Source organism: Spea bombifrons, chromosome 4, assembly GCF_027358695.1.
Source record: "Spea bombifrons isolate aSpeBom1 chromosome 4, aSpeBom1.2.pri, whole genome shotgun sequence".
In the NCBI taxonomy this organism is placed as follows: domain Eukaryota; kingdom Metazoa; phylum Chordata; class Amphibia; order Anura; family Pelobatidae; genus Spea; species Spea bombifrons.
In genome coordinates this window covers 52,761,306-52,786,324 of record NC_071090.1, presented here as the reverse complement: position 1 = coordinate 52,786,324, position 25,019 = coordinate 52,761,306, and the positions used below count along the sequence as shown (strand labels likewise).

The window sequence follows — 25,019 nt, the reverse complement described above, 5'->3', positions numbered from 1 at the left end:
GGACACCAGGAACAAAATTGTAGACCTGCACCAGGCTGGGAAGACTGAATCTGCAATAAGCAAGCAGCTTGGTGTGAGGAAATAAACTGTGGGAGCAATTATTCGAAAATGGAAGACATACAGGACCACTCATAATCTCCCTCGATCTGGGGCTCCACGCAAAATCTCATCCCGTGGTGTAAAAATGATCACAAGAACGGTGAGCAAAAATCCCAGAACCACACGGGGGGACCTAGTGAATGACCTGCAGAGAGCTGGGACCAAAGTAACAAAGGCTACCATCAGTAACACACAGCGCCGCCGGGGATTCAAATCATGCAGTGCCAGACGTGTCCCCCTGCTTAAGCCAGTACATGTCCGGGCCCATCTGAAGTTTGCTAGAGAGCATTTGGATGATCCAGAAGAAGATTGGGCAAATGTCATATGGTCAGATGAAACCAAGGTAGAACTTTTTGGTAGAAACTCAACTCGTCGTGTTTGGAGGAGAAAGAATGCTGAGTTGCATCCAAAGAACACCATACCTATGGTGAAACATAGGGGTGTAAACATCATGCTTTGGGGCTTTTCTGCAAAGGGACCAGGTCGACTGATCCATGTAAAGTAAAGAATGAATGGGGCCATGTATCGTGAGATTTTGAGTGAAAACCTCCTTCCATGGCTGGGTCTTTCAGCATGACAATGATCCCAAACACACCACCTGGGCAACAAAGGAGTGGCTTTGTAAGAAGCATTTCAAGGTCCTGGGGTGGCCTAGCCAGTCTCCAGATCTCAACCCCATAGAAAACCTTTGGAGGGAGTTGAAAGTCCGTGTTGCCCAGCGACAGCCCCAAAACATCACTGCTCTAGAGGAGATCTGCATGGAGGAATGGTCCAAAATACCAGCAACAGTGTGTGAAAAACTTGTGAAGAGCTACAGAAAACGTTTGACCTCTGTCATTGCCAACAAAGGGTATATAACAAAGTATTGATATGAACTTTTGTTATTGACCAAATACTTATTTTCCACCATAATTTGCAAATAAATTATTTTAAAAATCAGACAATGTGATTTATGGACTTTGTTGTCTCATTCTGTCTCTCATAGTTGAAGTGTACCTATGGTGAAAATGACAGGCCTCTCTCATCTTTGTAAGTGGGAGAACTTGCACAATTGGTGGCTGACTAAATACTTTTTTGCCCCACTGTAGTTGACTATATAGAAGGCTTTTGGGAAAGCTGCTGCAGATAATAGGACATGTCAGTGTTACTAGATTTGCCTTAAACACAAATAACCATGAATGTATTGATAGTTGCTTTGGTAATCCTTATTAAGAAATTTGGGCATGACTACCCTTTCAATGCAAACAATTGTTTACATATCTATTACCCTGTACCCAAAATATATATATGGCAGCACAAACAGCCCCTGAAGTCCATGTTACACAGGACATATTATTTGGATCCCAGCAGTAAACCTCGGCTTTGCATGACCTTCTAGATCAAGGCCACTAAGTGTATTTTGCCAAATTTTTAGAGGGGCTCAGCAAATTAATTTAACAATATACTTCCTAGATCAAGTGCAAGATATAGAAGCAATAAGTGGATATTGAATTATTTCCTACCATGTGGAAAATCTAATGATTTTGATTCCTAATGAGCAAACTCTCATTCATACAATTTACGAAAACAATAATAATAACAATAATTATAATAACTAGGTCGACTGAACGTTGTGTGATGATAGCCTGCAGGCCAATTCTCTGATGTTCCTATTTTTCAATTTCTAAAAATAATCTCTATTACCTATTATGTACACGCGAAGAAACTGACAAATTATACGGAATCATTGGAGTCTCCGAATATTGTGTTATATTTCAAACAATTCAGTGTACTTCATCTCGTCTGTACTAACAATACACCACTAATCTATTATTCACGTGACCTGCCTAGTAGGAACAATTTCGCTTTAAGGAACTAGGTGAGCGATATGCATCATGGGATTTGTAGTACACAGCACTCCCTTTTACTATCGCTTCCTGGAAGACGGTGTCTGCAACAGGTAAAGCTAAATGTTTTCTTCTTAAAGATGATTGTCTGGCTCAAAAATACTACCCTGGCCTTAGATTTCTGTTTGTTTGTTCATGGCAGTTATCAGAGAGGCAGAGTTTACAGACTCCATTGGTAGTCACATGATCGGGTGTGTGTCACATTTACATTTCCTCTGTTTGGTAGGATCACTGCGTGGCTGTCGTATACAGGGTGGGAGAATGTTTGAGTGCAATATATTTGTAGCTGGGACCTGAGTTTCTGTGTTTTATTAACAGCTGTTTTTTTCTTTCTTACAGATTGGTTATAAAGTAGTTGCTTAATGTGACACATGGAAATAAGCATCTGCTAGCTTACAGTGGTAAAGGTAAGTTGTCTTTCTTGGTCGCTAGAAGTAATAGTTAAAAGGAGCTTTTAACATATTTAAAGCTATCCATTGAAGTGTGATTTTTCATTTGTCAATCTGTATGATTGATATGTTCAGTTTAAAACTTAACCTCGTGGTGGTTGAGATTGGGAGCAGCCTGTGGTAGAGCCAGACCTCTCCCTTCTTCTTGCTCCACTATAATATAGGCTGCCAATCATCAGCAAGTAGCTGAGAGAAAGTAAGAGTAATTATGCTGATCATAAAACCAGGAAATATATATGTTTTCTAAGAGCGGTCCGGGTTAAAGAAATCCTCTATAACTAGGGCTACGAGGCCTGTTTCCTTTGATATATGACAAGTGTCATTGTATACAACGTGACCTGGGTGGCGCTGAGTTCATCCCTGAACTCAGCTAAAAAGGAGAATGTTACTGGAAGCGCCTTTGTTAATGCACTCTAAAATTATTTGCAAGCGAAGACGGCCAGTGCTGTTGCCTTACTGGCAGTAGCAAACACTCATCAAGCCGGTAACCGACCCATCCTCATCTTCTTCTATGCCCTTTATTCATATGATAGCTGAGAGGTCCCTTTACATTTTTGTATTGTCCATTTTGCAAATGCGTAGGAAGATTCTGCAAAATCCCCTTTGTATGTATTTGCCCCTTTACACACTCCCAGCTAAATGCCGTTGCAAGTAAGTATGCTCCCCTCCAGTTAGCTCCGCCGCTGGTTTGCCAAATGATGCACGCGGGGTACTGTTCTGACCCGTTTACACATGTACGTAAATTCATTTTAATGGGAATATTTTCTTGTCAATGATTGAGAAATGTCGGACCATGGAGGTCTGCAGGTGCGTTATTTTTAATTTAATTTTTATTTTGAAAGAATTCATATTCTTTTATTGTAGGGATGGGGTGCCGGGGATACTAAGCGGTCCTTTTAAACGCGTTATTGTATGCTACTCCCATAATTGAAATCCTGCTTGGATTGCAAAAAGACAGGACGGTAAAGCAGACCTTTTAATGCAGCACAGTGCATAACAGTAGAGCATGGTAATATATAATCTGTCCTCCTCCGTTTTAAAAATACATTGCAATGGCACTAAATCTCCTAGCATTTACCATGTGGATAAAAGGTTATATTTATGTAGACTTTCAGAATGCCAATGGGCGTATAATAATAATATGTTTTATAGAGATGTTATTTTGGAAACACTGGATACTGTTTTGATGATTCTCCTGTTACATTTTTGTTTTCTAAATGTGTAATTTATGTTTAAATAACAACAAGGACAATGATTAAAGGGACAGTCCCAAACAGCTTCACCAATGATGGGTTAAGTACTTTAAGATCACTCTTTACCTCACCTACTGAAAATGCTACATTGAAACGCATCTCCTGCAAGTCTATCATGCTATATTTTAGGACATAAGTGTACAAGTAATACTCTTACTAGAAAAACACACTGCCTTCTTATCATGCCTCCTTGTGGTAAACAATAGAATGGCTCAGTATCAATCACCCAGCCTGACACTTTGACTTTGTATTGTATATGCAGAACTTGTTTTTTTTTAATTCTAAACTACAGTACATTACATAGTAGTAGGAAAAAGAGAGGTGGTTATTCCATTTTAAAGATCCCTGGTCAGACCATTCTCCAAGAGTATTGGGCCCCCATCTTCAGAAGAATATTGACATTTAGAGGTAGAGTTCATAGAAGTGGTTACCAAGGTGGAAAATTGTTTAAAATTGGTAGAGGCTAATACAGTGAGGAACTTATACGTGCTTCAGATATGCTTAAGTCAGATAATTCTGAATTCAAAACAAGACCATGGACTGATTATGGTCTGAGTCTTATATTAGAATAAATGATCACACTAGATGGGTGGAATATGCTGTCAAATTCTAGTCGTCTAAGCGCTCTTCCCTTTCCCTGCACTTTGTTCAGAATGCTGGCGGCACAACAGGACATCAGTCAGTCACTCCTCAACCAATCTTGAAGTAGAGTACACACTATAAAAGCCTGTGAATATGTTTCAGATGTCTGGATCTGCTGCTTCATTGATATTAGAAGGGTGCTGCCAAGAAAGTCGACAAGTGGAAAATCTTTCTTTTTTTTTTTTTTTTTTTAATTAAATATTTATTTATTTGTTTTTCCAAGAATAAATAGGATACAGAAAGGAAGAAGGAACGGGGGTATTGCACAAACTTATTATATATTCACTCAACTTTGGAAAATCTTTCCTGTTGAAAATCAGTGAAGCAAACCTAATTTGCTTCACTGATCTCTCAAAAATTCAGTTTACTTGCTCCTTGAGAGTAGTTGAAGGCAGGACAACCCTCTCCAAAATATGTTATTTAAAAAAGAAAAATCTAGAAAATTATATTAATGCAGTCATTTTTCAAATAAGTGCTTTTGTGAGTTGACATTATTTTTTTTTATCCCCTCAATATGTGTTGCTGTCAATCTGTGAAAAACTTTTACTAGTGTTGTTGACAGCTTGCCTTTTTTTTATGTGTACTGAAGCTGCATTATTGTCACTTTAATTTAATATCCAGAAGGTCAACTAAAGTGTGCGCTTGTTCCACTATCAGCACATTTCCTCCCGTTATGGTACTAATTCATGTTTTTCACCCTCCATTACATGTTCCTTTGCCTCCTACAACTAATATTAATCTTCTCATGGGTTTAAAAGACTTTAACACTGACCAGTCTTTGTATTTTACTATTATAGTAGATACTAGAAATGCAGATATTTAATTTTGTTATGCATATATATATATATATATATATATATATATATATATATCTATATATAAATATATCTCAATAGTTATAGCAATAATGTTTAATGAAGCGGTTTATTTCATAATAGTGTTGATATTATCACACATACTTCTTTGTATATTTAAAGTATGGAGCTTCTTATTTTCAATACGAGACATTGTATTTCTGAGTTTCTGCTACCCTTAATGTGTTAGAAAATGGAAAAACTCATTTAAAATGTTTTATGCTTAAAGCATAACTTTAAAAAGACTCAGTACACAGTGTTCTCAATAATATTTGAGAATGGTAGAGAAAGGCCATGATCAAACTCTAATTTTATGTTTTACCATAAACCCTCAGTTATAGCTGCTTATACTGAGGCATGACCTATGTCTGTTGGGTTCTGTTATTGAATTACCCATGCAGGTTACAGTAAAGCATTATTGGTTTTAAACACTGCTTGAGGCTAAATTGGAGACTTTACTGAGGCTTTATTGCGCAGCCAATCTGCCTTATTCACAGGGTTCATGAATTTAGCTTATGATGCAGGCATACAGTGAGATGTTAGTTCTTTCATGGGATTTTATTACAAAAAATAAAGCTGGGTTTGCTGTCTGTCTTGCAGAAGAAAGTTAAAAAAAAATAAATCTTAATTTTCTCCAGGTCGTTTAACTACATAGCACAGCTGGTAAAGCCAAGTTCAATTTATTTCACTGTGTATCTCAGGAGAATTGAAAGGATACTTGATAGAGAAAACTAGCTCTAGAAAAGGTCTGTCTGATTATGTATTTGTTTTTTTGGGGGGGCAGTACTGGACTATATAGGTAAGGGCTACTGCCACCTATAAGAAGAAAGAATAGAAGCTGTTTTATATATTTCTCGTAACTGCCCCTTGAAAACAGGGAAAAAAGGGACACAGAGAATACGGTGTTTATTTTTTTTTTTTAATTTTAACAATTAAATGGACACACCATATTGATATTATTGGACACAAAGAGCAATTCTTTTACAATGTTGCGCTTACTGGACTGATGTGTTAGTAGACCCCTGCGTGCAGCTTTCACTGAGCTAAAGTGTATCACATGCAATGAATACATCTGCTGCATGTAAAATAGTTGGGGAGAGGCAGAAACTCAATGCAAAAGCAATATCATATATACCAGTATTTAGAGGAACCACACAGCTATCATATGCTTATGGTAGCTGAAGGGTCCCTTTAAAAGTTAGAATAAAATGTATTTAATTATGGGGAAGTTAAAGATTATAATATTTCTGTTGTATTAGAATGACCCAATTGTAAAATTATTTTTGTTTTCTTTGATTTTGCAGAGAAGAGTCTGTCTCTTGTTGTTGCCAGTACAGTCTAGACCAAACCCCTCAAACCAGTTCCACATGGCTATTAGCGGAGAGATTTACAGACTTGTGGCTATCTTTGTCTCCCTGTGTTTCATGCTTCCTGGGGTCAAAGCCATGGACGAAGGAGATGCCATTGCTGTTCTGCTTGGAGTGGTCATTACTGTAGTTGGCTTTTGTGCATGTTTGGGGTATTATGCAAGAAAAAGAGAAGGCCACCTATAATTTTTCTCGTGTTTACTTATTACTTATGTTTGGTATCTGGGTTTTTTTTTTAAACTATGTATTACCTTTGAGAATGATTTGGGAACAGCAAATGAAATAGCATTATGTGATTATGCCATTTTTGTGGATTATGTATTCTTAATATTAAATTTCTAAAAAGCCTCACATTTTAGCTAGGATTGCTTACTTCTTTTCTGTCCTGGTAAATATGAACTCTAATAGCCCAACAATATTGTTATTACAATATCGGACACCACAATGTCACATAGGCACGGAAGCCGTGAACGTCACAAGGGATCCCTGAAACAAAAGTATGTAAGAACAGAATTCATGCTTCCTTCGCTTTGAGGTTTTTTTTGTTTTTTGTTTTTTTGGACAGTGGTGTTCTTTATTTTATTTATTTATAATGTATCCATTTAAAAAGGTTTATACTGCATATGGATAGTTTTTATATATGTCCCTTAAACAAACTATAATGTGATTATAATTTTCTTACTAGTACATGGGTACTATAGTCATACAAGCCATTGGCTGATGCTGCTTGATGGTTCTAGCGCCCGTGCATCCAATATCACTCCTTGTTTTAATATGTTTTTAAAAACGTACTATGCTTAAAGGGACAGTTTGATGTCCCAGACAGCCTCACCAAAGAAAGATGTATATTAAACCTTTTAAATATGCATTCTTTAAAAGGTTAAAAGAAAAACAATATAAAAGCACTTAGCTTAGGAAGAAGTTACAGCTCCAGAGCGGCAGGCCCCCTCCTCTGTGATGGAACAAATCTCTCCATAGATAGGTTGCTTAAAGCAACCTGTCAGTATCAGGAAGACAAGGGGATGGGGTCTTGTTAGATATTATAAATACTTTAATATGCTAGGCATTCTTTAACCTGTTGGCAAAAAATAAAATACCTTTTAGAGGAAGCTGCTGCTCCAAAGTAATTGTTTGTTGGTCATAAATAATCATATTTTGAAAGCTCCTGCAGTCTATAAAATCCATAACTAATTTGATATTGGAATGATTAAATATGCAGGACCCCTGCCTGTAGGAAATATGAGATAAAAGTGGTAGACGTAGTGGGATGCATTTGGTAGGGGCAGTGTATGCAGGCAAATGCCTAATAGAATTGACAAGTCCTTTTCATTACTGGACGAAGACAAAGCCTCACTTTCATTCCATCATCACCTGAAACTATAAATTCTTCTATTTAAATGGCCATTGTAGGTATAACCCTCTCGTAACCGCATTAAGACAAAAGAAGATGTTAAAGAACTTACCCCCTGACTACTCGCGTATATGAGTATTTAGAAGTGTTCAACAAACTTTGTCTTATGCAAATAATACCTTTTTCTTGAATGACAGATATTGCAAGCGCTCCACGTCAGTGTAAGGATTAAGATTATTTTAGCAATAAATTTAAATGCAAATCACAAACGGTCAATAGGATATATGTATATAGTATTAAATAGATGCAAAAAGTCCCATAACTGTGGACCGTATGGCTACTGCAAGACAACCAGTCAAGCCAGGCCATACAGATTATTTATACATGTGTAGACAGTGGCGACTATGCGCAAACATGAAGGCAGCCCAAAACCATGAAAAGGGTCTTTACCTAGCTATTGAGAACGATTTTATGTCCGAGTTCCAAACTAGACAAAGCTGTAATGAGAGCAAACCATTCTCGTACATCTGTTCATTTGCAGTATACACTTACTGATTACATTGTATGCTTAAATATAATGGGGTATTGTTAATTCTCTACAATTATTGTTTTTAAACTCTGATCAATGTATGAGAATACTGATAATCAGCCTTAAGTACAGATGGGGAATATTTAGATGGTTTTATGTGTTAGGACATTACTACTATATTACGTATAGTAAGTTTCTGCTTGCAAACAGACACACCCACTATACTTGCTGGCTCACACACGAGTTACAGTGGGTCTGAAAAACCTCTCATATGCAATGCCCGGAAAGTGTGCCCATTAATTTTAAGCTTTTAGCGCCCAAAACTGGTGCAAACATCAAACATGGAGGGGCAGTGAACAGTAGCTCTGGAGCATATTGTTTATTTTGTTCTTTCAGCCAATAAATGCATATTACTTTAATATGCATTCTCCATTGGTGGGACCGACTTGTCCTTTTGCCTATACAATAAGCAGGGTCAACAAAAGGTTTTCTTGCAGGAAAAACCTTGCTGGGGTTGGCCCTTCAAAATACATCATGAAACTACAACTCTCCAGCAAACTGGAGAGGCCTAACTGTATGGCCTAATTGATTTCTGGTAACTCCAGACAAGTCCGCTGACATTAAATTGTTGGAGAAAATGCAAAACTTGAGAAGGTCAAGTTTTATGCAAACTTGTAGCCTGCAAATAGTATCAGCTTTCTTTAATTATGTATTCCCTTGTAGACTCTCTATTGGAAGTAATAAATAACTTGCTTTGGAGAAATATAATGAATAATCCTGTGGATTACATCTTTATTAAAAATAGAATATATCGGATGTTAATATATGTAACAACTGTTTCTTGTCTGATTCAAAGACAGAAGGCATTAAGTAAAAGTGGCTTGACAAATAGTTTTCACTTGAGACAGACTACAATAATTATGTTGTACAGATGTGGCATGAATCATTGTTCTGTATTAGTGAATGGATTGCATGGTGAGAACAGTGCCAGTGAATAACCTGAAGTATGCGATAATGTGACGCACTATAGAACGTTAAAATAAGGCACCATGTGCAATTAACAAAAACTAGTTTCCTGCTTAGTGTGAGACTTTACTGATTGATAAAAAACAAATAAAAAGCATACGCACAACACAGGTAATATGGCTCAAATTCTTCTTGATAGTAGACCCAAATGAAACAGGGCAGAATCATTAAGGATAGACAAATAGGTAGGCAGTATATGCACAAGTGATACAATAATAAGAAAATAATAAAGAAAATCTATATATGGAGCATAGTTACATGTAAAGTACAAACAAAAACATGAACATTCACCGATCACTTATTTCTTATGGAGGCTTTCTGTGGCTATGTGTACAGGCATCTACTCATACATCATATATAGGTGCAACACAGTAATGTGTACACACACTATCCCTTACACATACATGTAAACATGCTCACACAATGCTGTTGATATTACACATAGTATGCAACTTACATACATAGTATACACTTATGCATACAGAACTAACAGGTGTTTAGATCACTGTGAGCTTGCCATCTAGCCTTAGTACTTTTACACAAAGTTTCTAGCAAGAATGATGGTCTTATGAGTGCCCTGCTTGTGAGCTTACAGTCTAAAGGAAAAATATGGGTAATTGAAGCAAAAGGGGGATGAAAAGAAGGATTAGTAACCAAAAGGAAACAATGAAGGATTAGTAACCAAACAATGGAAACAATGTCCCAAAAAACCAAAATCATTCTAAGACAAAATATGAATTAATAAACTTGCAGATCTGTCGAAGTAGTACAAATGAGATTGAATACTTGTTTTTCAATCTTGAATAAAGCCTGGCTCTGGATGGTGGCTTTCAGAAGGTTTGTGGTGTTTCAGGGAAGCTTTTTTTTTTTTTCTTGGAAATCTTAAAGGCTCATTCAATTCCCTTAATGTCAATGGTGCAATCATCTTGCCATCCCCACAAGCTCAGTGCCTTCTTGGTGTCACACTTGACTTCTCATTCACCCCATACATCCAGTTTGTTTAAAAAAAAAAAAAAAAAAAACAGCTGCCTACACTTTTTAAACCATTGCCCACATTTGCCCTATCCTAACGCAATATGGAACCAAAGCTCTTGTTCGCACCCTTGTTATCTCCCGTCTTGGCTACTAATAGAACTGTACTTATGCCCAGCGATATAATTATTTATTCAACTAGTATTAACACTGGATTACACTTAAGTAGCTGAGAGACACTTACGTCTTGTGTAACATATACCAACTCTGCATTGCAAGTTTGTCTTACCTTTTGTAAGGTAAGCTGTTATGCGCTACTTGTTATGTCCAGTTTACCCATTGTACAGAGTTTCTCCTTACCCACCTTTAAAAGGCTGCCTGAACAATAACCAAATGAACAATAGGTTAGATGCAGTTTAAACGGGAGGAAAAATCCTACAGATCCTGAGATCTAAAATGTATGCTTTGCTTACTTTTAATGTGTAAATATTATTGCATATGTTTTATTTAGTATACAGAATAAATGCATACATATTGCCATTATGCAAGACACTATAATGTTATATTTTCTACTGTTAAATAGTGGTGACAAAAATCTGTCCTTTTAATTTCTTTTATTTGATTAATATAATGTGTTTTAGACAACAGAAACTCCTATTTTTCAAAAAAAAATTAAACATCTGGCCGGGATTGTATGGTGATTATTTTGATTACATGGTCACTCACCTTACCTTGATCGTTCTGTGCAATGGCAACTGCAATCAGGTGGAACAGATTATTAGCCAGAGTTTTGTTGCTAAGCAACATGTTCAGAGAATAACATGTTGTGCACTTTGTAATGTGGAAACAAGAAAAAAAAAAAAAAACATTGCAAAAGCATAAAAAATCTAATTAAGGGCTAAATAATGCTAAATGAGTATTTTTCCTGGTAATAATTTAAAAACAAAAAAAGACACTTAATTTGATTTCAATATAGGCAAGATGGTAAGAGAGATTTAAAACAAGTACCAAGACCTACACATGCTGTATAATAAGGGTGCACTTGCCATTTTAACCTGGACATATACATTTCACGTACATTTCCAATACACTTGAACAGGGCGGGACTGACCATCTAGCGAAAGCAGAACTCAGTCAACTGGAGGCACCGCATACTTATCTTTGCTGATGATTTTCTTCATCCATATACTGCAAGAATATGACATTGGGTGGTCAATGTAATATAAACCAACTATATGCCTTTGCATTACTACATAACATATCCAAAACCTAGCTCTAAGAAAAATAAATACCTGACCTGCTGTTTAATAGAAAGAAATGCAATGTTTAACTACTAAACATTAGTGTAAGTGGTATTACTATTAACTGGTAATGCACTATGACAGCAGCTCTGCAAGCGCATATATATATATATATATATATATATATATATATATATATATATATATATATATATATAGTATAAAGGGTTAAAAACAACATCTTTTCTTCGTGACAATAAACTGATTTCGTACAGTCCCAGCCTATGCATTGTCTGGACCTAACCAAATCAGTTGTGCCCTTGAGAATACACATGCATACAAACACAATAGAAACGCTATGATGGAATGCCGACATGTATGTCTTGCCATCTGTACACAAAGCCTTAAAGATAGACATCAGTACAATGTCTACTGGTACCTGATGTAAACAAACACATATCAATAACATTTTCTGTGTAATAAACATAATGGAAATGGTCTTCGCATCCCAATGGCTTCAAGTCGGTCTTATGTATTTAACGTATTATTATTATTATTATTACATGAGGTACTAATCTTATTTGGTGCAAAGGGAACCACTTGTCTTATTGCGTACAAACGTAACCACTGGTAATTCTGCAGGTCTAACTAGCATCGAATGATGCAGCTAAATTTATGAGGATCAATGAAACGGAATGAATCATCCCCGTGTCCTTACTAACGTGTAAAAGACATTCCAGAGGCTACTTCCATGGGGGTAGCAAGGCTACTTTTAAGGTTTCTGTTACACTTTTATAAGTGTCTTCCAACTAACCTGTAAGAGGCCCTTTAGACCACTAGAGAACCTAAGCCACTGCTTAATCCACTTTATGCATTAGCTCCACACCTGCAACAAGTCACATATTAATCATAATAATATAGAAAAAGCCTAGAGCATCGTAAAAATGGTGCAGCATTAGGATTTATTTCATTTAGCTCTAAAATGTTGGATTTGTCCCAGCACTCATGTAGTGGTTGTTTTTTAATTTTCTTAATTTTCGCACATTTATGTGTGACATCCAGACTAAACAATTATCACATTAACATGAGATCCAATAAAGATGAACATGTTATACATCAAGCACTTTCTTGCTGTTAATCCTATATTCCTATCATTCCTTATTTTGCGAATCTGAATAAAAATAATTGAAAAACCTGTTGCTGCGATACTAAAGAAGCAACAAGATTACTAATATGATTTACATCATAAGGTATGAGTGTGAAGCTATGTGCAGCCTCTTGGGGGTACAGTGTTTTACAGACCAAAGCAGTGTTCTGGGAAGTAGACAAAGCAGAGCTGCAACAATAAAATGAATTCCAGGTATTTTGCAGGTATTTGATCTGCAACACACTTGTGGAAGTATAATTGCATAATATACAGCCTTAGCTATAGGAGGAGAAAATGAAACAATCCTGGTGACTGATTGAAAGATGAAGTCATCTAAAGCCTTGCTTGTGGGTTGAAGAAAGTAGTCAACAGCCTTGTAGAAAGCTGAATTAAATGCTGTCTCATTCTATGCCCTGAACTCTTATTAAGTACAAAATAAAAATGATCAAATCTAGCCACCAATAACCTATCTCTGTTGTAAGTGCTGGAATCGCTAGCCTATGTGCGACCCAGGGTATTGACCCTAGATGCCCCAAGGCCTACCTTGTCTAGTGGATCCACCCTCTTCTAAAGGTGTCATATCCCTGCACTCCACCTTAGGTTGCGTGGCACACGTAGAAAAAAAAAATACTACGGAGTTCTGCACAGAGCTCTGCAGAATAAATGGGACAGTTGAGTTGAGAACCCCCAACCTGCACATTGATAGCTGTGTCGCCTCAAGCAGGTCAATTGGCCAAAAGGGCTCTCTGTCCATACCATAGTAGGACAGATGCAACTACCCTATGCCTCAAAAAGCAGAATGAAATTAACTGTTATAGCCATATACTTGAATATGTTACTTGAAGATGGAAGGATTTTTTTCTCCTTTATTGTTAAGTTGCTCTGTAATAATGGAGTGAGGAGAAGGGAGATAATTCTGGCTCTGCCATAGGCTGCCACAGATAAAAGCCTCCAAAGCAATAGACATTGCTCGACAAGCAAAAAGCACTGCTATAAATAGATAATACATTTAAAAAGTAAAGTGGTTTTATGGTAAAAAAAAATTAAATAAATAATAATTGGTGATTTGTGTTATTACTCTACTAAATGGTGATAAGCTATATATATATATATATATATATATATATATATATATATATATATATATATATATATATATATATATATTATTTTCATAGAGTAATAGCCTTCATTTTATATAATCTTGGTACCTGGTATACAACAAATATGCATCTTCCAAACCAATAACACCAAAATAACCTAAATAGCTCCCCCTACTGGTGGAAACGAATAAATATTGGTCATTTTTTAAATCATTTTGTCAGCTAACTAAATATTAATAATCTTAAAAAAAAAAAAAAAAAATGATCGCTGGTAATAAGTATTATTTTCCAAAGTAGGAAGCCGTAGCAAGGTGAAGAACAAAGGAAAATGGAACTGCAACTACAAAAAAGCAAAATATGCTGAAATGGTACAATGTAAAGATTAGTGTGATAAAAATACTTATTTGGGAGTGCGAACAGGCATGTTTGCTGTAATAAAAGAGATGTCAATCATGTGCTATGGCTTTAAATGCCCCCACCCTGTGTGAGGGTTGCATGCAAATTCTCCCATGTTCTTCCCAGTAACAATGTGCTCATCATTCTCCTCCCACTCAACAATACATAAAAAACACACAATGCATCAGTCTGGATGGGTGTTTCCTTTCTTGATTTTTTTTAATGTAGCAAAATCATTAAGGTGTCATTTGATACAAACAGCTCAACACAAACTGTAGCATAATGTTTTTGGTAAACATGATCAGGGAGCTGGGAAAATGCACTGCCAGCAGCAGTCAATGGTGCACAGCAAAGCTGCATCCACGTTCTACATGCTGATCCCAGACAGGCAGCAGCAGCAGCCATCATATTTGTATATGTGTAAATACACGGCACGGCTTGCAAGCTGAGATGGCCGAGATGCCTGGGAGTTGACTTCCTCAGAAGCTGCAGCAGGTATGCAAGAAGCTGTCTGACTTGCCCCCCATTCACATAACAGTGGGACTGCTTCAGCTGCTGTTGCTGGGAGAGTCTGTGCTGCTGCGACAGGGGAGGACGAAGCGAGCAGCTCAAGGAGCCTCACGGCGCATGCTCCGTCCGAGCCACTGACTATATTCTCAGGCAAGATACCCCTGGAAAAAAAAATCAGCATTTTATAGAAAGAAGAAGCTTCACTGGAAAAATACTCTTGTCAGGATATTAAAGCACCAACAGGTAGGAAGCATGAGTTACATGTATGCGTCCAGATGGATGATAATGTGTGTCTGGGTATAAGGTTATATCTACATGCTAATTAAGTGATCGAATTTGTATTTGTTTATTTATTTATTTTGAGCACAATGATGCCTAGTGTTTGTGACTGTAAATTCGAAGTAGAATGGGAGCCCATGCAGAAAATGCATGTCCATAAAGAGTCAGAGCCTAGCTTAGTGCAAGCAGACCCAGGGGAAAGGGGGCTGCATTCCACTGATAATTGAAAAAGCCTAACAAAGGGGCATTTGCTATGGTCATGAAGTCTGTGCCTGCATTTGCAAGACGTATACATAGCAATACATATAGAATTCAGAGATCAATTATCCACAGATTATATATATATATATATATATATATATATATATATATACACACACACACACATTCATATGTATATGTGTGTATATGTCATGCACACATGTCTATGTATCCCTGGCTCTAGATAAGGACATATGTAAAAACACAAAGCATGAAGAAGCCATTGAAAAAAAAAGCAAACCTTGCTTCCATTCCCATTTGAGAGCAAAAAGTGGCATAGTAACAGTTGCAACGATTGGCATGAATAATGGAGTCTTATCCCTAATGTGGTGAGCTGTACTGGGGCTGCTGTGCTCAGATGCATTATATCTTTATTCTCCATGAAAATGTTGGATTGCAGCATCAGAATAGGATAGCAGAGATCTGGGAGGACTAATCCTGCTATAATATGCTCCTTTTTTATCCTAGACAAGAGAGTGATTGCAGATTGGGGTGATCTCCTTGTAAGGGTGTGTTTTTCAGCATTTACAACTACATCATGAGGGTGGTTTCTTTTTCCAGATTTATAGACTCTGTATACATTCAATATTTTTAGCAGAAGGAAGATAGCAGGAATTCAGATTTCTGCCTAATGTGCATAGCCAAGCCTATATTAATTGTACCGAGTACTGTGGTGTAAGACTAAAACACACAATGCATAATATACAGTATATGGGTGTGATCTATATCAAGGCAACGGCAGTATACTGCCCAGCGATACATAAAATGAATCCTCACATCAATATACCTCTCCCTGTCTGCGTGTGTAAGCAATCACTGATTGTATAATTTATACAATGTATGTATAAATAGCATATATAGATATATATATATATATATATATATATATATATATATACACTAAATGCACCTACTCTAAGTGACATGTTGGAATCAGAGTGTAATTACTTAATGTTCCTAATGGAATATACTGGCAAGATGTAAAGTTGAAAAACAAATCATAGTACACGGTTGTGGATCCTTTTTCTGTTCACTATTAATTAGGTATGGTAGCACTTTCTCACATCAGAACTTGCTAGCCTAAAAACTGATAGCTTTTTTTTTCCCTTACAGATCTCTACACAACATGACACAACAGAAGGTGGAAAGAGCAGAATGTGTGCCTAGAAACCGGCTTGGTTGTCTTTGTGGATTACATTTTTTGTAAAATGTATGGATCTATCTTGTACTTGCCCCTGTATATAGACCATGAGACTTGACTGAAGCAATATCTACATCATCCATCTATGGCGAACGATAGCCATGCATCTGACAACATTCTGCAAAATGTATCTCCTTTAACAGCATTTTTAAAACTGACTTCATTGGGCTTTATTATAGGAGTCAGTGTGGTGGGTAACCTTCTTATCTCCATTTTGCTAGTCAAAGATAAGACCTTGCACAGAGCTCCTTACTACTTCCTTTTGGATCTTTGCTGCTCAGATATTCTCAGATCTGCTATTTGTTTTCCATTTGTATTCACCTCAGTGAAGAATGGTTCCTCTTGGACTTATGGAGCTCTTACTTGCAAAGTGATTGCATTTCTTGGGGTTTTGTCTTGCTTTCATACAGCATTCATGCTCTTCTGTATAAGCGTCACAAGATACTTAGCTATAGCGCACCATCGGTTTTATACAAAAAGGTTGACCTTCTGGACTTGCCTGGCAGTCATTTGTATGGTGTGGACCTTATCTGTAGCTATGGCTTTTCCACCAGTTCTAGATGTTGGCACCTACTCTTTTATCAGGGAGGAAGACCAATGCACGTTTCAACATCGCTCCTTCAGGGCTAACGATTCTTTGGGATTTATGTTACTTCTTGCCCTCATTCTTCTAGCCACACAGCTTGTCTACCTCAAGCTGATATTTTTTGTTCATGATCGAAGGAAAATGAAGCCAGTCCAGTTTGTAGCAGCAGTGAGCCAGAACTGGACTTTCCATGGTCCTGGAGCCAGTGGGCAAGCAGCGGCCAACTGGCTAGCTGGGTTTGGAAGAGGCCCCACACCGCCCACCTTACTGGGAATAAGGCAAAATACAAACACCACAGGCAGGAGAAGGCTCTTGGTTTTAGATGAGTTCAAAATGGAAAAAAGAATCAGTAGAATGTTCTACATTATGACATTCCTTTTCCTGACCTTGTGGGGCCCCTATTTGGTAGCTTGTTACTGGAGAGTTTTTGCAAGAGGTCCTGTGGTACCAGGAGGATTTCTAACAGCAGCTGTCTGGATGAGTTTTGCCCAAGCTGGAATCAATCCTTTTGTCTGCATTTTCTCAAACAGGGAGCTGAGGCGCTGTTTCAGCACAACCCTTCTTTACTGCAGAAAATCCAGGTTACCAAGGGAACCTTACTGTGTTATATGAGGGAGCATCTGCAAAATCTTTAGCCTTGTGAAACAGTACCCTTCTCTGCTAAGCAATTGTGGCCTGTAGCCATGTCTTGAGAAGTAGACCAAGAATGGAATGTTAGCAGCATTGTGCACACTTCGCAAAAGAGCACCTGTAATCCTATTTTATCCAAGTGTTCCTGCTGGCCACCAGGGAAGGTTTGTAATTGGAAATGAAGGACTAAACCACAGACATGATTTTGTTTCTGTGGTTGTAAGTTAGATCTTGCAAATGGCAGGTGCTTAGAACCACTGCTGAATGCTGTGTATATCACCATATAAAAAAAAAAAAAAACAAGAACACCCAGAAAGGTTAGAATTGGACATCTTAATAAATTGAATTGAGGTAAATGTGTTAATAAACATGCTTTTAAGAGTTTGAAGACTCTGAATATTTAATACCGTTTGGGGGTTTCTTTTGCAAAGATTGACAAATGGGAAATTAAAATACTGTAACTGATAAAGGATGTGCCATGCATTACTGGATTATCTTACTAAGAGGTTGTTTTACCTTGTAAGTAATTCTTGGGGAGCATTCCAAAGCAGTATTTTTTGTTAACATTATATTCTACTTTTTCAAGTATTCTTTCTATAAAATATAAAGATTTTCTTTAACAGTAACACTCACAATTAAATGCAATTTGTGAATTTGTCTTTTTATTTTTTTTTTTTTAGACGTGGCAGATATTAATTTCCACTTTATTTAAGAGAAACCCTAGATATCAATTTGTTTTGGCAACGTAATATCCAATTTGCAGTATTAAAGGATTTACCTATGGAACGCTCGTAATAATACAGAATAAATACATGTTGCCTTAATGGGTTATCTAGTATCTTCCATTTTATTCCAGACAATTTAATCAAAAACTTGTAGCCAGTCAATTGGGAGTGCGTGGAAGAACGGTTCTATCCTTTCTTTCCTTTTGCACATTGCCTGAGTGAGAACCACTAACCAGACATTTTGCCTATTCTGGTTCATTCTACGAAACAAGGGCAGTTGAATATGTTTATATTTGAAGTCAACTGTCATGGGAAGACCAGAGCCTTGGTATTATATTTTGCACAAATTGTGAAGCATTTATTCTACTGAAGGCACAGTCCTGTTTATACTTTCTGCACATTTTGGTGTATTGGTTGTTTGAATTATTTATTTTCTTTTTTTTTTTCTTCTTGTAAAAAAAACATATAATTTTTAGTATTTTAGAATAACATTAGTCTGTGAGTCTTTCTTTCATTCTTTAAGATACAGATGTGTGTGAAATTTAAATATAAAGTTGCATTTGCCAAAATTTTTCTTGTGTAGCCTGTTAATTTTTCCTGGAATAAAATTTTACATTTTTCCAGTTATGCAACTAACCTTTTTTTTTCTTTTCTTTTTTTTTTCTTAGTTGTTCAGTGATCTGGAAATAACTAGCAAGAATGTGAATATGGATTAGTCTTTTTATTAGAAATGATAGTGTTTTCTGAAACTGTAAAAGCTTTGCTATGAACAATTATTAATATTTAATTTATTTATACATGATATGGGTTCATATAATACATTCATGTTCGGAGCAGGGGTTATGCTTCTTGCTTTTATTTTAAAACTACATTTTATAGTCCATTACAATAGGCAGACACACCACACAATCAGCTGAGAATATTGAAATTGTAGACATACTAGGGCACAAACTAAGTAGACCAGAGCCCATATGACCTTACCATCTGTATTTGTTGCCCGTACCTTTGTTACTCAAGGGGTTAAAGGGGAATTGTTAATACTGACATCCTTGATGTAGTGATTAGAGGGGTAACACTGCTGATCCAAGGCAACTGATTTGATTTTATTACAATAAAGGACATCATTCTTGTGTAACAAATGCAATCCTGTTTCAACCAAGTACTAACCATACAGACTAAAAATGGATCCAAATCATTCTGCTGGAATGTGATTGGCGTGGATCTTGTTTCTCTATGATAATTCATGACTGGTGATTTTGTTTTAAGTGACATTTTAACAGAATATTGATAGCAGCAATCATTGCTATTTTAGCTGACCTAAGAGAGTGATAATAATCCTAAAATAAAATGATAAATATTTTTTTCTATTACATGATTATAAGATATATCACACCTCTTTGAATGGAATATCAGTGATCAATGCACTGCTTAGACTTAGAGCCCTTTGTTTCTTCAGTCAGAGCTGTAGTAGACTGTATTTGTCCCTCCCATCATGGTTTATAGATCATTACATCATTCCCTTCCTCAACATATGATACTTGTTTTGTTCCTCTAGGGATGCAGATTATTTACCTTCTGTAACCCCACTAATGCAAAAAAATGGCATTTCAGCACGCGTAAAAAATATTTTGCTGTTTCTAAAATGCATAAGTCAGTGATAAATATTTTTTTCTATTACATGATTATAAGATATATCACACCTCTTTGAATGGAATATCAGTGATCAATGCACTGCTTAGACTTAGAGCCCTTTGTTTCTTCAGTCAGAGCTGTAGTAGACTGTATTTGTCCCTCCCATCATGGTTTATAGATCATTACATCATTCCCTTCCTCAACATATGATACTTGTTTTGTTCCTCGAGGGATGCAGATTATTTACCTTTTGTAACCCCACTAATGCAAAAAAAAATGGCATTTTTAGCACGCGTAAAAAACATTTTGCTGTTTCTAAAATGCACAAGTCAGTTTTTAGGTACAGAGGACTGATGGATACAGTAAGTAACACTTTTTACAAGCTTGATATACATGAACACCACCACTTCCATGTTGCTCCTCATCTTTCACCACACTATTTATGACGTTACCACGTATTCCTGTACTTTTTTTATGAATTTTTTTATGTCTACCTGTAAACAAGCAGTACAGAGCAAAAAGATCTTAAGGTATGCCCATTGCCTGTCCCCTGTGTAGGAAGGAACTACATCCCATTTGCCTTCTTTCTTGGTCACCAACCAAAGACTAGAGATCTATTCTTACACTCAAATGTTTTACACATAAAATATCAACCACGCAAAATTGCAGGAGTACAAACATTTAAACAGTTGACAGATAAATATGTTTTTATGTATTTGACCTCGAACTGGGCATGATGAGAAGGTCCTGGTACTTAGAGGTCCGTGGCCACCAAATTACATAAGTGCAGCCGACAGCTAGGTATGTGAAGCAACAGGTTATGTTTTTATGCTCACGCTGCATGGGGCCAAGTATATCCAGCGATTTGCCACAGATCTGCCACTATAGCAGCAGATCTGCTGAGTATGGAGTACTGTCAACCAGCGGCCCACTGATCATTTGCCCGGTGTGCCAGATGGCCAGTCTGGGCCTGTAGCACAACAGAAAAAAAAAAAAACAGAGGTAACTTTATAATGATATATATGTAAATAAAAAATCACTACGTGATCAGTATGTCTGATATAGAGGGCATCATTGGTAATGGGGCTAACCTGGAATGTGACAGTTCAGTAATTGTTTAATTATGTCTGATGGCTTATTTAACTGGGATACATTTTTGTTTAAAATAGCCATGCAGTATCCATCTTCGATAGTTGTCTCTGTTGCTACCTTATCAAACTATTCCAACATATTTCTGACGGCCAACAGCAAAAACATTTATCTGCATAACAGATTAGTTAAGCTGCTATGCACACTTTTATAGTGCATGGAAACACAACATAGAACTATTGTATATTTTAAAATAGTACTTTTGGAGGATCAAGATGATATATCCTGCAGAACATTTTCATTTATTTATAGTAGTCAAAATTCTGAATGAGAAGTACCAATGGTAAATATATGTGAAGCATTTAGTTTTAACATTTTATAATAAGTAACATCTCTGTGTCCAACAGACAGTTTTTGTCTCTTCCATTGGTGCTGTTTTTTTATGATAATGGATCATTCTAAATCTAGCCTTCTATTAACCCATGGAAATACAAGAACACTACCATGTCAAGAAAGAGCCAATTATATAATTAAATGAAATGGAATGACAATCATGGCGTTGCCATATAGCAGACTAAGCAGTTGCCTAGATTCACACATTTACTAATTTTAGAAGTACACTTTAGGCAAACAGACTTTTATTTATTTACTATTTATACCCACACCCAAGTCCACCAGTGTTCCCTGGGTTTGCTGCACCCTATTAATTATTGCAATCTACTCTGACTATGCACTTGCACAAAAACCTTTTTTATTTTTCTTTAGCATATAGATCCTGTAGTACTTGTGTCTGGTGGGATCTGGGATTATATTCTAGACCTGATGTCACATATATTATTATGAAACTATCATTTTTTAAAAAAAAATATGCAAAGAGAAATACCATACCTAGGACATCATCAGCTGACAAAAGCCTAGTTGTAACTAAACGTGGACATATATATGCATTAGGAATAACATATTTTCATTATTTGAATAGTTTAATAATTTACCTTTTTATTTACTGATTGAATTATTTATTATGTCCATTAAAATTAAGTCAAACCGCTTCACAGGGAAGGAATTTCCACCGTTTGCTTATTACTAGTATCAGATTGGGAATACATTTCCAAAGCTATTGTGGTTTTTTTTTGGTTTTTTTTTTACATGATACAATGTTTCATGCAAATGTATATTAGCCATTTGTATGTTTTAGCTGTTATCGTAGTCCAGTCCACTAGGCCAACACCATAACTCCATATCATACTAAGACGTGGTAAACAATAGAACCCAATCAGACACTCTGACTAACGCAGGAATGGACTTCATTAGCATATCAAATTACTTTTGTGTGGTGTTTGAGCAGGGAAAGTCACCCAAAATATCACATGACTGAAAACAATGACAACCTCCATGTTTGCAGATAAGATAAATGGAACAAAATTAGATAAAATCTACATTACTGTACACAGCACTACATTTTATGCTCAAGGGTTCTGTTTTACCTAATATCCATTGCCGTTTTCTGTTTAAAAAAATGGTTTAGCACGGATTTGCCTATTCTTCATTAGGGGGCTGTACCCCTTAGTTTTTTTTTCATCTATTATGTATGTATACTTAGGAGGTATCACAATTTGCTACCGGTCCCTAGCAATTAATTATGTATTGTGTTGCAAATGACTACTTATGATAAATATGCCTTAAAATACTATGTTTTTTTAAAAAAATAAAGGAATGCTATGCTTTTAGAAGCTGAGCAATCGTTGCAGCATAGCTGCACAGCAGTGAGGCCATTAATAGATGGATACAGAACTTCGAAACAGCATTTTAAGTGGCATGCACTTGGCAGTAAACACGGGGCTTCTGTAGCATTATAACAAGCAGCATTTTTAACAGTGTACTTACTTAAATTTTTATGTACGGTTATTTGGAATATTCTAGCTCTCCTCAAATCATATAACATGTTGCTTTTCTAAAGCAATTACAAGTCCAAGGATTACAGTTGCCAGATAGTAAATCTGATCTGAGCCTTCTGTTTCTTGTTATCATTCTTATCAGTTTAATCCTCATTCCAGTTTGCCAGATCACAGCCCAGCGCGGACAGGGGTGAAGTCTGTTGTGCCACTACACCCATGAATCGGCAGGTTGTTTTATACAAAGGTTTCTTCATTTTTACAGCTTTAAGAAACATTTTCACCATTTTTTTTATTTTTTCTAAACTTGCTTAAGCTACGCATTGGGAATAAAAAAAAATATTTTGTTTTATACCTTTGGTTATTTTAGTCTATTTTATCACCTTTTCTCTTATTAATTTCCTTCTTTGTTTAAGGCAGTTTTTCTTCATTTTTTGTTTTTCTTCTTTTTTGTGGATGCAAGTTGAATTTACCACCATTGTCTGGGGAATTTATAAAGATTCTGCTAATGTGTGATAAAGGTTCCGTACAGTGCCTAAAATTTCACTTGCATTTTAATGATATGCATAAAAGCAATCAACAGATTGTATACATTAATTCTGTTGGGGGGATGCAGTTCATCATCTTCCAATGTGATAAGAGAAAAATAGACAGTAAGCTTTACAGAGTAATATCTTTTATAATATCTTGGCTTTAACAAATAATATGGCTTTTGTTTTAAAACCAATATCTCTTTAATAGAGGAAGCAGTGTGTTACTGTAACATGTCAATACAGCGTCATCCTTTTCCAATTGATCGAGTAAAGAATGATTGTGTGAATAATATATGAAGCTGTCAACAATGTTTATTAATGGCTGCTTACAAGTCATTACGTTTCGGCAGTTGCAAGATCACATACAGCTTAACGTTAATTTTAACAACAAACAGCACCATGGTAGAAACCAAGATGTCCCTTTAATAATATTTTGGTTGTATATGATTAATATGATTTATTGTTTTGTATAACGCCATCAGATTCCAGGTAGACATGAAATAAGAATTAGTATATCACATAAAAAGATGACATACGGAAACATACAGGTGAGCAGGGACCTGCTCAAATATGCTTACAATGAACATAAATGAAAATCATAAAATTAAAAATTGAATTTTACATGTATGCAAATAACAAATATGGGAACATGCTGTTTTAAACACTATGATAAATGATCCTTAAAAAAAATGATAAAGCCTATTCTTATTAGCAGCTCGTTATTAGTGAGATTGCCAATATGTCTCTGGAAGCGCACATTAGGAAAGAGTCTAGGTGGCCACCTAAGCTGCACATATTTTTTACAGTACAGTATTTTGTATACAGGGTCCCTGTAACCAGTTAACATGGCAACCAGTGCGGGCCTATTCTAGCGAAGGACATTTGAGATGGTAGATATATGCATCTGCAGGTTACTATAGTAACTGGTATGTGGGGCAGGCAGACACATCCACATTTGCCGGTTCTGTTTGGGGTATCTTTCTTTATATTATTTGTAGTGTTTTCTATAAATGTCCATGCAAAAGAAAAAGAAAAAACATGTTTAAATTCACAAACTGCTACTGGAGTTACTAAATATTAGGTCCACAATTATTAGCCTCTAAACATCAGTATTTTTGAATATTTTTAAGAGGTATAACAAATCGATATGTGTTAAATGCAATAAGCATTAATTTGATTATTACATTTGATTTAAATACATCAAAGAAAGTCTAGTATTGTGTAGGGGCATCCAGCATGTGGCCTGCCCGATATCAAGGTGCACCTCCAACCAGAGCTGCACCTAGGTAGGTGCACTGGGCATTCTGAATAGTATCAGGTGGGGAGCCTCCCTACCTTCTCTGCCTACTTCTTCTGCGTTTCTGTC

At 36.3% G+C, this 25,019-nt stretch overlaps 2 protein-coding genes across 5 annotated transcripts; both read left to right on the top strand.

The window, feature by feature from the left end:
* Nucleotides 1-1,989: 1,989 nt before the first annotated feature.
* Nucleotides 1,990-6,895, top strand: SMIM30 (small integral membrane protein 30). Of its 4 annotated transcripts, none has more exons than XM_053465549.1 (3): nucleotides 1,990-2,038; nucleotides 2,325-2,392; nucleotides 6,488-6,895. In XM_053465549.1, the coding sequence occupies exon 3, from the start codon at nucleotides 6,551-6,553 to the stop codon at nucleotides 6,734-6,736; it is 186 nt and encodes a 61-aa protein (XP_053321524.1). In that variant the 5' UTR covers nucleotides 1,990-2,038; nucleotides 2,325-2,392; nucleotides 6,488-6,550; the 3' UTR covers nucleotides 6,737-6,895. The 4 variants fall into 4 exon arrangements, with proteins under 4 accessions (XP_053321524.1, XP_053321527.1, XP_053321525.1 ...); XM_053465552.1 differs by having other exon boundaries at nucleotides 2,021-2,038; nucleotides 2,325-2,386; XM_053465550.1 differs by lacking the exon at nucleotides 1,990-2,038 and adding an exon at nucleotides 2,196-2,238.
* A 7,520-nt stretch (nucleotides 6,896-14,415) lies between these two features.
* Nucleotides 14,416-19,135, top strand: GPR85 (G protein-coupled receptor 85). Its single transcript, XM_053465548.1, has 2 exons — nucleotides 14,416-15,068; nucleotides 16,479-19,135. Exon 2 carries the CDS (start codon nucleotides 16,652-16,654, stop codon nucleotides 17,762-17,764), a length of 1,113 nt encoding a protein of 370 aa, XP_053321523.1. The 5' UTR covers nucleotides 14,416-15,068; nucleotides 16,479-16,651; the 3' UTR covers nucleotides 17,765-19,135.
* Nucleotides 19,136-25,019: the final 5,884 nt, after the last annotated feature.